The 13,810-nt window shown below is 39.0% G+C and overlaps 1 protein-coding gene across 1 annotated transcript in view; it reads left to right on the top strand.

Moving 5' to 3' along the window:
- Nucleotides 1-13,810, top strand: part of LOC105535615 (alpha-N-acetylneuraminide alpha-2,8-sialyltransferase) — a 97,360-nt gene that overhangs the window by 35,356 nt on the left and 48,194 nt on the right. The window contains exon 2 of the mRNA XM_011974756.1: nucleotides 12,398-12,542. Within this exon, the coding sequence (XP_011830146.1) occupies nucleotides 12,398-12,542 (145 nt within the window). The remainder of the gene's footprint in view (nucleotides 1-12,397; nucleotides 12,543-13,810) is intronic.

The raw sequence follows: 13,810 nt of genomic DNA, 5'->3' as shown, positions 1-13,810 counted from the left end.
CCCAGGAGGCGGAGCTTGCAGTGAGCTGAGATCCGGCCACTGCACTCCAGCCTGGGTGATAGAGCGAGACTCTGTCTCAAAAAAAAAAAAAAGAAAAGAAAAGAAAACATTGTTAGCATCAGGCCACAACAAACAGACCTTGAGGGGAAAAAACCTTGTATGAGCTGAAAATGAGTTGAAGGAGGGTGTTACTATTTTGTGGCTTTTAAAAGGGGAGAGAAAACTGATAATGGTGAGATGCAATAAAAGTTGAACTTTGGGTTAAAAAATTAAAATCTCTTATAATTTATTAAGAGTAAATCAATCCCTGAAGAAAATTTTATTGTTCTAATCAATTTTTTAGTGTATTAGTGTTCTTTTACATCAAACCCAATCTCTAGAAAGACCATTATAATTTCCCTTTAATTATAGACAACTGGATCATATAAAAGTTTTTTTTAATAAATCACCTTATTGGATTTATACTCTGTACATTTTTTAATACAGCCGCTTATTGGACTTACACAGACTCTTCATGACATGTTTGGACTTTCTGGTTTGTCCTGAACATCCCTCTTTCATAAACAACCAGTCATTTTATTCTAGGACTAAATTTACTGTATAAGATTCCCTGTCATACAAAATGATTTCTCTTTAAGCTTTTTTACCAAAAAATACCTCCTTATTTCTATAACTTTCTTTACATCTGTCTTATTTCCCAATTTTTTGCACCTTGTTTTATATATAAAAGAAATAAGCTTTGGATTAGACAAAAATTGTTCACCTCTTTAAAAAGAATACTTTTTTAAGAAAGAATATTTTCCTACAACATATTTTTATTGGAAAATACCCAAATAATGAAATATATATTATTTAATTTAGTATACCTTTGGATTCTAAATTATGACAAGTTTGTCTACAAGTATTTATCCTATTACATTTACCTAATTATCTTCTCAGCAAACTAAAAAAAACCAAACTCCATTTCATTTCTCATTTTCCTTCCCTTTTGCCAGTTGTTGCTTCTTTATTCACTCCTTGTCAAATGATTCGTTCCATCTACATTTGTAATATCCTTTATTTTCTCAATGCTTCCAAGTTTAAAAAAAATCTCTACTTTTGTTTTCATTACTAAGCCTATGCTTCTCCTTAACTGTTGCTTTCAACTCTCTCAATACCTCTGCACTTTTCTATCAAGATGGCCAGATATTCGCAAAACAATATTAAGTACAAACACAGTGAACACAGTGAACAGGTGAGGGATGATGGGTGGATGAGGTGGCAGTGTCTGCCTGACTGTTTTCACGATATGTTGGTGAGGAGCTGAGTTGACCCACTGGAACTAGAAAATAGCTTTGTTTATGTCTATGATCATGTATAGGGTGGATGTTTAAAAAGAGTTACCTTTATGTAATATAAATAGCTCACTTCCTCATGATTTGACTTGATATAGAGAAAGAATATTGAGAGTTGGGAAAAAACCACGCACAAACTCAAAGTGCTTTTTCTATTCTTTCACTCAACACAATCAACACAGACTTCTGTGACCAAATGCATGGGGATTTCTCCCTACCAACAAGCAAGCAATCAATTCTGTGGTGGACCCAGCTGGGTGTCTTCCAATTCAGTTTCAACACTGTCTACCTAGATATAGAGTCATATTCCACAGGATGAGGGTTTAGTCCCTGAGATAGAGTCATATCCCACAGGATGAGGGTTTAGTCCCTGAGACTGCCCCCGACTTTAGATGCCAGTGGCAAGCCCCAGGTTGTTCTACCAGTGCATCTGACTTACTGGCTATAAATTGGGGATTCCACAACCTTCTCCTTGGGTTCAATTAATTTGCTAGAGCAGTTCACAGAACTCAGGGAAACACATTTACTGTTTATTATACAGGATATTACGAAGGATGCAGATGAAGAGATGCATGCAATGAGATATGGAGGAAGGGGTGCGGAACTTCCATGCCCTCACGAGGCACATCACCCTCCAGAAACCTCCAGGTGTTCAGCTATACAAAAGCTATTCAAATCCTGTCAATTTCAGTTTGATTAAACCGTTGGTCACTGGTTTCAGCCACCCTTTCCTCCTCAGAGTTTGGGGGATGTGGCTTAAAGTTCTAATCCTGTAATCATGCTTTGGCCTTTTAAATGATCAGCCTCCATCCTGAATCTACCTAGGGGTCTCTAGCCACCAGTCTACTAATTAGCATACAAAAAGACATCATTTTGGAGTTTCTAAGGATTCTAAGACTTGTATGCCAGGAAACGGGGTCAAAGAGCAAATTTATGTTTAATAATTTCACAAATATAAAGACTCTAGCTCCCAGAATAAGATTCAGCTAGCACGTTCCTTAATGGAAACTGGATGACAGTCAGTTAAAGGTTGTTGACAACCTGAAATGCTGATATTCTGTGCTGAGTAGAGAGGCCCATATGTTTTAGACAAGCAGGTGGCACAGTTAATATTCTGTAAAGAAAATTGAGAATCTTTGACTTGTGTTTACACAGAATTCCATTCTGTGAAGATGGTTCATAGCACAAAGCCAAATTTTTTCTCAGAAAATAATTTTGAATCTTACTCACAGAAATACCAGAAGTGTATGCCATGAATCATGAAAGAGACAATTAAGATCTGCAAAAATTTCAGGACAGATGCTACTGTCCAGTACTGTATCTAGTAGGCAGTGCAGCTGGGATGAGTCCACAGAGCTGACGCCAGGATCTTACCCTCTGAAATATGTCACTTCCCTGATCATCTTAATGTTTGCTGGTTTAGTTCCCTGACTTAAAAAATCTGTGTAATTTAGAAATTCATAATGCTGTTTCTGTATCTTTTTTCTCTTCCTTTCATTTGCTTTGCCTTTCACAAACTTCTCCCCATCTTTCACAGACATAATCTCAGATCTAGGTGTCATTACAACAAGAAAGAAAAAGTGTTTCTGAATGGAGTTCTTATATCTATTATATAATGTCTGGCCTCCCCAGTGCTATTCAGGAGCACCATGGGCCATGATTGGATAAAGACATCCTTGCTGCATCCCACCCTGCTGTGTAAACATGTATATTCAAGAAGCGGCTCAATTATAAGTCACTGCCTGCAGTTTGGAGCATCTGCTACTTGCATACATGTCTAAAAGCCCAGTGGAGTATACGGGCTCATGTGGGGACTGGTGCTCCTGATATGGACCGTATTTTCAGCTGTTCTCACAATGACTGCCCAACTACTGCATCTCTCTGAGTGGATGGACCTGCGCACCCCTATGCTCCTGCTCAAGCCTCCAGAAGTGAATTCATTGCATCTCTCCAAACATGTGTTTTAAACTTCAGACCACCGAAACACACTCTTCAGATGTGGTAGATATCCATTTCCCTGTTTTTCTGTGATGCCATTAACAGATGAACAGAATTTTATTCATAAAGATATGAATTCATGTAAAACAGGAATATTTTCTTGGGTGGGTTTTCTCATATCTAAGCATGGTATTAAATGATTATGAGGGGAATCAAAATTGGAGAGTCTAATGGAGGGATACCTTGCTGTGGATAGGACAGAGATAAGAGCGAGAGAGGGTGGGCTTGATGGGGCTGGTTAGAGAAAATGTTAGAAATATGTCTAGGAGAGAAACAGGCATCCACTGGAAGATTTTATGAAGTTTCTGCTGTGCAGTGGCCCCATATCCTCCATTGCAACTTCTAGTCAAATTCAAATGTCTTGCTGTGCTTTTGGAGTTGGATTTATTCTTTAGGATCTGTAAGGGAGGGCAGATTCTTCTCCTTTTCACTCAGAGTAAGTGCTGCATGCACCCAACCCTGTGTGAGCCTCTCCCCCAACACACCAGTCTGTCTCATGCTCACTTTATTCTAGCTTCACTGGTTTCCTTGATGGCCTTTCAGCATACGAGGCATGCTCCTCCTTAAGACCTCTGCACTTGGTGTTTGCTATACCTGGAATGCTTTTGAAGGACAGTAGATTATGACCCCCAAAACATACCACTACCACACGGGGATTACTTCAAGCTAAAGACGCTTGAAGAACAGCAGATGCAAGAAGGACATTCTTATCTTCCCTTTTTCTAACTGAAGGCAGGAGATTAAAAACTCCCAGGTGAAAGCTGCCCTCCATATGCTAGGAAGAAAGAAACATTCTTTGATGCGGAGGGATAGCCAAGAGAATTCTGTACAAGCAGACTTAGTTAAAATAAATCTTGTCTTCCTTTAGCCTCGCCATAGTTTAGTTACTTTTCCACAATTGCATCTCTTTGTTCAACCTGTACAAAATCAAGTAAGTTCTTTTTGTTGGTTTGTTCTGAAACAGGGTCTCGCTTTGTTGCCTAGGCTGGAGTGCAGTAGTGTGATCATGACTTACTGCAACCTTGAACTCCTGGGCTCAAGCAATCCTCCAGGCAGCGTCTCAAGTAGCTGGGACCACAGGCATGCACCGCCACATCAGGCTAATTAAAAAATTTTTTTGTAGAAACAAGGTCTCACCATGTTGCCCAGGCTGGTCTCAAACTCCTGGGCTCAAGCTGTCTTCCAGCCTTGGCCTCCTAAAGTGCTGGGATTACAGGTGTGAGCCGTAGTGCCTGGCCTGCATGTATGTATTGCCACATCTTTGAGTCCTACTTTTCTTATGAGGGCTCCCATATCCTGTAAAACTTACATTAAATAAATTTTAAAACTTTTCTCCAGTTAATCTCTCATGTGTCAATTTAATTTTCAGACCCAGCCAGGACCCTATGAGGGGACAGATAGAGTTTTGACTCCACTATACTCTTCTTTCAGATATTCATATGGCTTTCTTCTTCACCTCCTTCGGGTCCTTACTCAAATGTCACCTGGTGAGGACTGACTTAGTCACCCTGTTAAAAATTCCATCTTTCCCAGCTCACCCAAGTAAATTATTTATTTTGTTTTTCTGATTCCTCCATTAGAATTAGGAGGGCAAGGTGTCCCCCGTACCTCTGCCCCTGGTTTATTCACGGCCTTATCCTCAGTGCCTAGAACAGCACTAGGCACATAGACGTTGCTCAGCAAATGTTTGTCGATTGACTGAATGAGTGCAGCCTGAATAGGCCCAGTCACTTCCAGCTACTAAAATAACAAATAAGTGGTTCTCAAAAGATAATACTAGAATCTTTCTAGCTGTATAGACCAGTAAGCCTGAGTAGGAAGACAAAAAATAAGCATTCATTGAAATCCTTCCTGGAAACATTGATATTCTTTAATCCAAATAATTCTGTGTACTTGTTCAATAAATTATAAAACAAATGTGTATTAGAAAAAACAGATCCTCCTTGAAATATTTATGTTTCAAAAGTTCCTTCTTTCGATTTTCTCTGCCTGTACTAGAGAAACACAAATTACAGGTGGCACTAATTTGCCTTTCTTTGGAACACATTTCCTTTATCATGCAGTCATTTCAAATGTGAAAAATAAAATACTGCTAAATACAAGACTACTTGCTGGCTTAAACAGTGGATAAGAGTTGTTTTTCTCTGTGTTTGTAGTTCTGGCAAATTATCCAGAAGATTAATCTTTGAAAAGGCTTTTTTATTATTTCTGTAGAAAACATTATTTTAAAGCAATAATCTAATGAAAGTACTTCTGCTTCATACAATTTAAGAGATTTGATTGAAAAATAACATGAGTACAAATCTCTATATGGAGTGTGTATTTCGCCCAGTTCGATCAATGATGTAAGCTACTGCAGGGAACCAATACAGTTGCCCCAATACCTGGGGCAAAAGTATTGTCTGCCCCAGAGGCAGTTTTATCACCACTTGCCTCCATTCCTCCTCTGTGAGCAAGACCCTACTGCTTGATTCTGAAAACACAATATTAGAATCTTTCTAGCTACATAGACCAGTAGATATAAACAGGGAGACTGAAAATAAATATTCACTGAAATTCTTCAGAGCAGCTTCTGCCACTTCTTGTTCTAGATCATATAGAAAATATGTCTGGGCCTTCAGCCAACAGTGACCCTTTAAAAAAAAAAAAACACCTGCTTTGAAATTGATTATTTCAGACAGATTTCTTTAAGTCAGGGGAAAAAATAAACATATACTGGTCCAGACTCTACTTTTTCATGTGAAATCTGCCACTTAGTTTTTAGAATAAGAAACTTCTCTGATTCCTATCTAGGCTACCAGATTCTTCACTTAAAGAGAAGCCCCCTTTTGTTAGATGCTTAACTTTTCAGCTTCCATTCTTTATATGGTGAACATACAACTTATTATTGAAATAGGGACGTGTTTGAGAATAGAAGGAGTAACTATTAAAAATTATGGCCAGAAAAAGTTGCAAACTGTTATTGTGTGAAGCAAACAAAGTTGTATTGTCTCTAACTATTAAGAAGGAGAATGAAATTAATTACTAAGGCCATATAATGTGCTAAGTGATTTATATCTATTACCTCAATTTCAAAACCATCCTCTGATATTGAGGCTTGGGAACATTTTCAGTCATGAATCTGAGGCTCTGTGACATTAACCCAAAGAGTCAACATGTCGTAGTCTAAAAGGAATTTTAGGAACTCAGCTCAGGACACTTTACAATAAGGACTATTGATTTAGCTGTCTAGAGGAAATGCATCAGATACACATTTTGGCTGAAAGCCAAATGTTAAAATCAATAATTGACAAGTCAGATATCACTAGAATAGGAAGAACTTTGGGGAGACAAGATTACATTTGAAACTTTACCAAACATTTTCAATGTCAACATTTGGAAGTTTGACAATATAGTGAAGGAAAAGTAATTTCTCAGCACCATCCACTGGTGGATTATTCCTGTGGTCTCTGTCTGTGTGTCTGCAGTCCTACAGACATGCCTACTTTAACAAGACTAACATTTAGCACATAGTGGCAGGAACTGGGATTCACTGCTCAGCAAATGCCCCAAATCCTGGATCTTCTACTACTGAAAATGTTTGCCAGTCTAAAGCAATTATTTTGACAAGTGTTTGTTTCTTAGTCCCAAAACAGACAACACAGAAGAAAACTATAAGGAATTGACTTCTTAAATTTGAATTTTGACTGTGGAAGCAAAATGCACGTTGCAATTCTCTGCTTTCTCTAACACTGTCTTTTTTCTTCCTATTTGTTATTTATTCATTCAATCAGTATTTATTTATTTATTATAATTACAACTTTTAGATTCAGAGGGTACATGTGCAGGTTTGGATATATTGTGCGATGCTGAGGTTTGGGGTACAAATGATTCCATTATTCAGGTAGTGACCGTAGTACCCAATAGGTCATTTTCCAGTTCTTTTCTCCCCTTCTCTCTCCCCGTTCTAGTACTCCCCAATGTGTATTGTTCTCATCTTTATGTCCTTGTGTACTCAGTGTTTAGCTTCCACTTATAAGTGAGAACATGTAGTATTTGGTTTTCTGTTCCTCTATTAACTCACCTGGGATAATGGCCTCCAGCTGCATCCATGTTGCAAAGGACATGATTTCCTTCTTTGTATGGCTGCATAATATTTCATCCATATATATGTCACATTTTATTGATCCAATCCACTGTTGATGAGCATCTAGGTTGTCAATAAATATTAAGCACTTTTTTAATGTCTCAGCCAGCATTTCAGGAAACGGGGATACAACAGTGAACAGAAGACAGAAGTCTCTGCCTTCATGGATTCTATATTCTGGGCCTTAGGGATATGGAAAATAAACAAGACTATAAATTAAATATATAGCATATAAATAGTTTTAAGTGCTAGAGAGAAGAATAAAGCAGGGAAGAGGGATATGAGGAATTCTGTATTGTGATTGGATCAAAGATGATTTCTCATGATATTGTTTTTGGAGTATTTATTCCTCATGGAACATTTTGAGGGCAGATTTAATATTTAACGTTCAGTTCTTCATAACAAGATGTAAAGAGTTCCAATTTAGGACTTTTTTTTCCTTGAAAATCTCATTGTCTTAATGGAATTAAATAATGTAAAATTAAATATAGTTCTTCAAGGTTATTTTGTCTAATGTTTTGAGTGTCAGTATGTAAAATAACTCTATGAAGACCTGACTTATTTAATGTCAACTCTGTTATTCTGCTTTATATTATTTAAAATTTTATAAATATTAGTTGGCAGAATAATGATGTGGTATTTTTCCTAAGGTTATATTCCAGACATGCTCTGAATTAATATTTCCTTTAACTGACAATTTACTCTCCTAGGTAGTAAATAATTCCTCAGAATTTTTTTGTATATAAAACTAACAGCTTTCATAATACATTTATTATTGCAGCATTTTCTTCTTGCAATATTAAATATTCACTTACACTTCACTTGACTGATAGAATTTCAACATAGAAAGCACATAAAGAGATTGTCACTGTTTACCCCTATATTGCGTATAAGAATTGTAGATTGCATATTCGCTTACAAACAGTAAACTCTGATGACACTCCCTGTTTGTGCTGCTCACATTGATGCCCTGATTAGATATCAAGGGGACATACATGATCACTTGATCATTTGTCACATGCATGTTCAGGGATGCCAGCACTGGCATTGATTTGGATGTTTGTCTATCTGACTATTTAACCTTCCAAAAGCTAAGTCTAAATAGCTACAGTGTAACAGTAGGTTCTGGCCAGATGCTGAGACTGAGGTAGAATTCTTGCCCACCCCTCCTGTCTCAAATTCAATTATCCCTTGGAAGGGGCACAAAAGTATCAGTCATTGGAGTGGCAGCCTCCCAACCTTGTTCCTGTCTGGTGACCAAAGCGTGGAACATGGCATCTCAAAGGGTCATAACAAAGTTCATTCTGATCCTAGGCATTGTTAATTGAGTGGTTGGATTTTCACCGTTATTTGCCTGTTAAGTTTCCTCAGAATCTGACTTCCTAGTCAGTAGGCGCAGTCAACAGATGAGGGCTTCTTAGCTTAACTGATCTTATGAATTCCATTAGGAGGGATGAGAACCTGAGTTAGGTTCTAGCAAGTGGTTCCCAGGCTTCATAAGTATTTACCCTTATGCTGCAGTTATAGCATCATTAGTTACGACTGTTGCTGAAGCTTGAATTCAAATAAAAAGCAATTAGATGTTAATTCCAGTACTCAACTCACCTGCAACTGAAACTTAATGATCTGGCAATTTGAACTTGAATATGAAAAGGGAATTGCTTTAGCTTTTTTGATCCTCTGATTTTATTGTCTGCCACAAAAGAAAAGCAAATAATACACAGCATCAGTGCAAAGCATGGAAAAGGGGGTAGGAGCCACATTCGCTAAAAATTCTAAAAGCTGGTCTATAGCTCTGCTCCAGAATTACCTGAAGGTTGGATGGCGGTGAAGTCCATTATTTAATCCGACAATTTCCTAGACATCACAAACAACAGGCTGCAAATCTCAGATCAGGAAACCCTTCCTGGAACCCTGGATGTGAGTTAATGTCCTCTTTTTTCCAAACAACCACAGACATCTGTGCACACCTCTGCCGTGACTTTGGTCACATCTCCCTGCATACACAGGAAGTCACTTGCTTGTTGGTTGCCCCTTTTCTTGATTATGTTTTCAGAAGGAAGATCTGATTTTAAATTCAATTTTATATCCCAAGAACCTAGCACAGTTTTAGGTAAGAACTCAGTAAAAATCACTACTATGACTTCTAAAATGACTACTACTATCAGTACTGCTGCTGGTAGTACTAGAGTGCTAGTACTATTCCTGATTTTGCTGCTGCTACCATATCCAGTGTAGCTGGTGAGCTAATGAGGACCCCACTCAGGCACATGGGATATGCATACACATTTCCACATTGTGGTTTCTTTTCAGTCACCCCCCAGAGATGGTCATGGCAGAGGGAAGATGTGGAGGCATTCTGGATGAAGGGAGAAGTTTAAGAGTTTATGATAGAAAAACCACTCATATTGCAAAGAGTGGTCTGATCACTGTGAATTTGCTATACCTCTTGGATTTTACAATATTTCTATCATTTGTGAAATTTTGTATTTTCTATAGTGTATTTGGTTTCCTACAAAAGGTACGATTGCCCTAGCATGGTGATGCTGTAGAAGGAGATGAGAATTTGATTCAACATCATCTAATACATATTTTATCAATAATTAAGAAAACATTTGCTAACCTAATGAACTTAAACAAGTCTCTGAGTCTCAGTGTCAGTTTCACTGTCCATAAATTCAGAATAATGTAACCTGTCTTCTCAGGCTATTTTGAGGATGCAAAGAGGAAACAAATATGAAAGTGATTTGCAAGCTGCCAGGTACTAGGCAACGTAAGGTGTTACATGGCTGTGACAAATTTTCCTTCTGAACCTCCTGTAGCACTTTGTACTGAATGGCACGTTCAGCTGGTTGGAGGCCAGAGCCATGGTCTTGTTGGAAATAAGTACCTGATATGAGGTACAAAGACCTGGGAGCAAAGCTCTGCCCCACCGTTTCACTAGTTATGTGACCTGAGATAAATTACTTGAGAAAAGAATCTTAAAGTCATCCAGCTCATGGGTTACTGTGAGAATGAAGTAGAAAAAATATCTGTGCAGGCACCTGGTGTACTGCAGGCAGTTGGCCAGTGTTTACACAGCATTTCGTTTAGGGCAGAGAAAGATACAAATGAATCAAAATGGTTCCTAGTAGGTAACCTGCAAAGAGGAGAAAGCTTGGACGCTGCAGACCTGGCTTCCTACTCTGCCCTGTGTGACCTGAGCAAGTCCTAGAACCACTCTAAGCCTGTTTCCTCAGATGAGAATTGGGAGGAATAATGATGATAATAATAATAAAAAACCATTTGCTTAATTATCTCTTAGGGTTGCTCTGAGGACTAAAAAATATAAGATATCAGCAGACATGGGATAGGAACTAAACATTTAGCCTATCCTCCCCCAAAGTTTAGCATCATGCTCATGATGATTCTCCTTATTTTTAAAGATAGTCTTAAACCATGTCCAGGTGTTTTCTGTTGATTCAAGAAGAGCCTAGGATGCACTTTTGACAAAATGTTTGCAGTACAGTATAAAACTTTACCTTTGCCAGGCGTGGTGGCACGTGCCTGTTGTGCCAGTCATTTGGGAGACTGAGGCAGGAGGATCGCTTGAGCCCAGGAGTTTGAGGTTGCAGTGACGGCACTCCAGCCTGCACAACAGAGTGAGACCCTGTTTCAAAAAACGAGGACAACAACAACAACAAAGAACAACAACAAAAAACCTTTACCATCTCTGGAAGCCACCTTCTGAGTGGCAAAACACCAATAAAAATGAATGAAGGTGGAGAAGAAGAGGAAAGAGAGAGGCAGCTGATGAGAAACGGAGGGCTAGTGTAGGAGCAAGAAGAGACACTCGGTCTAGCAACTTTGATAAGATGAAAGCTTTCTTCCTGAGCTCTTCTCCCCTTGTCTGCCTTGAGCCCTTCTCTCCTGTCCTTCTTTCCATTGAAACCTTCGTGAAGGCAAAGCCAACGAAGATCTCGAGAGTGCAAGAGGAGGCAAAGTGTGGCGGGAAGAGCACCTCCCCGGCAGGCTGAGGAAGCCTGCCCACACCGCAGGGCCCGCTGCAGGGGCCACCTTACTGACTAGGCTGATTCCTGGCAACAATGAGGCTGGGACAGTGTAACAATAAGAAGGAGAACACCTACCACGTATCGAACTTTCACTGTGTGCTCTACCAGTACCTTCTCAATGGACTCTCAACGAAAGTCTCATAGGGCAATTCTGCAGCCCTGTCTCTTTGCCCAGTCATGGAGTTAGTAAGCTGCAGAGGCAGGACTTGAAGTCAGGTCCCCCACTCCACCGTCCCCTTTCAGCTAAGGAGGTCGAGCGAGCATTTCTGCGTGAGGTCATTCAGAAATGGTTTATGCCAGCAATTTTATTCATCTTCCTAGAGGTGGAAGTGGTGAATAAGCTCTTTTACTCATGACTAAGTGGAATTTATTTCTGGTAGATTATTAAGTGGAGGGTCATATAAAGATTTCCCCATAGAACAAACATGGCTTAGACTTGAGGGGTTACCTGGGGAGTAGCCTGCAAGCCAGCCCAGAAGGGTGAGTTTATCCCAGTGATGCTGGTAGCTGAATAGCTCTGCTGTAGCTGAATAGCTCAACAGTCTCCAAAGTTAGCTATCCAAGTCTTTTCTGGACCTGGATGTTTGAATTGATCAGTACATCTGCAACTGTAATGATTATTTTTGTCTTTTGACATATCTCACCTGAATCTGAGAGCTGATGTATTTTTCTTAAACGTTTTTTTTTCTTTTACTGTGAAATATTCTAGTCACGCACTTTGGTGGCTAGAAGAGTGAATTAATAGTAGTCTAATCACCCTGGAGATGCTATGCTTCTGTGAGCTGGCACTGAGGTAAGGCGGCACATCTCTGTGGAAATGACAAGTGAATGAATCTGCTCCTCATTTAACCGGCTGTTCTTTTCTCTCTCTCTGTTTTCTCTCCTAGGAAACAAATGGAAGACTGCTGCGACCCTGCCCATCTCTTTGCTATGACTAAAATGAATTCCCCTATGGGGAAGAGCATGTGGTATGATGGGGAGTTTTTATACTCTTTCACCATTGACAATTCAACTTATTCTCTCTTCCCTCAGGTTAGTATAGAGTTGGTTGCCTTCAATATAGTTTCTTAAATTTCTTGCTGTCATAGAAAAGGGATAATTGAGTTTGCCTAACTCATCAGATTGACTTTTTGTTTTCTTTCTTCTCTCTTAACTTTAAATGCTTTTCTTTATATCTGTCATTTGTGTGTGTGAATAAATCACATAGTCTTTTGATGCAAGGGTGGAAGCAGGTTATTATAGAGTTACAGTTTTCCTAGCCTTTCTGATTTGAGTCCTATGAAACTGAAGGTAGCAAGAAATGAATGATCAGGGACTTGTGGAATTCTAGTGTTCTGAGGTTGGCTGTGGAATGCCCGTAAGGATTTGTGTGATACTGGAATGTTTTCTTAGGACTGACGTTGCTCAAGGAGTGGGGACCATATGATGAGAAGTTTGCTTCTTAGAGCTCTTGAATGTGGTTAGATTACTGCTGTGAAATGGAGGAGTGGTGGATACGGAGAGGAATAATTCAACTTGACCACTTTTGAAGTGGTCTAAATCAAGCTTTGCTTACTTAATATCTCTTCTTGGTTTTCTGAGCATTGAAATAAAATGTTTTTCTAACATACATGTAGGCAGCAAGTTGGGGGAAAAGGGAAATTTTATTTTAGGAAACTCTAGCTGTGGGGAGGGGAGATCTTAGGCAAAATTGCAATTAGGGAAAAATTCAGAAATGAATTGTGGCCTCCCCAAGACCTCTTTTAGCCTCCCTTGGTTTTCTCAGATGATTGTACAGAAAGAGAATTTTGAGCCTTGGAAGGTGGGACTGAACCTTTCATGCATCTCTGTTAATAGTCCATGAGACTTTAAAGGAGGAATCCCACAAAGTTGAGACACAGGTTCTGCCAGATCCAAAGTCACACTCTCTATGAAATAGCCATGCTGACTAGCTCATCCTTAGCTATTTTAGTCTAGTTTAATGGTTTTAAAATGTAGTGATAAGGTTTTTCTTTTAATTTTTGAAATAGGAAATAGAAGCTTTAGTTTATTGCCAGTATCTATGTGTTTTCTCTCTCTTCTTCATCTGCCCTTGGGAGGCTTCGAAGTATCAAAGGAAATAACTAAGAGTCATAATATACGGAACTGAATTTTGTCTCCATCTCTCACTAACTAAATTCCTTGGGTAATTACCTAAGTCGTCTGAGATTCAGCTGTCTTGTCTCTATGATGGCTAGAGCAGCACTTGTCCTATTTACCTTACAGAGCTGTGGAAAAGATCAACTTAGATAATGCATGGAAATATCCTCTTTTTTTTTTTT

Source organism: Mandrillus leucophaeus, unplaced genomic scaffold, assembly GCF_000951045.1.
Source record: "Mandrillus leucophaeus isolate KB7577 unplaced genomic scaffold, Mleu.le_1.0 Scaffold1486, whole genome shotgun sequence".
In the NCBI taxonomy this organism is placed as follows: domain Eukaryota; kingdom Metazoa; phylum Chordata; class Mammalia; order Primates; family Cercopithecidae; genus Mandrillus; species Mandrillus leucophaeus.
This window is presented reverse-complemented; position numbering and strand designations above follow the sequence as displayed.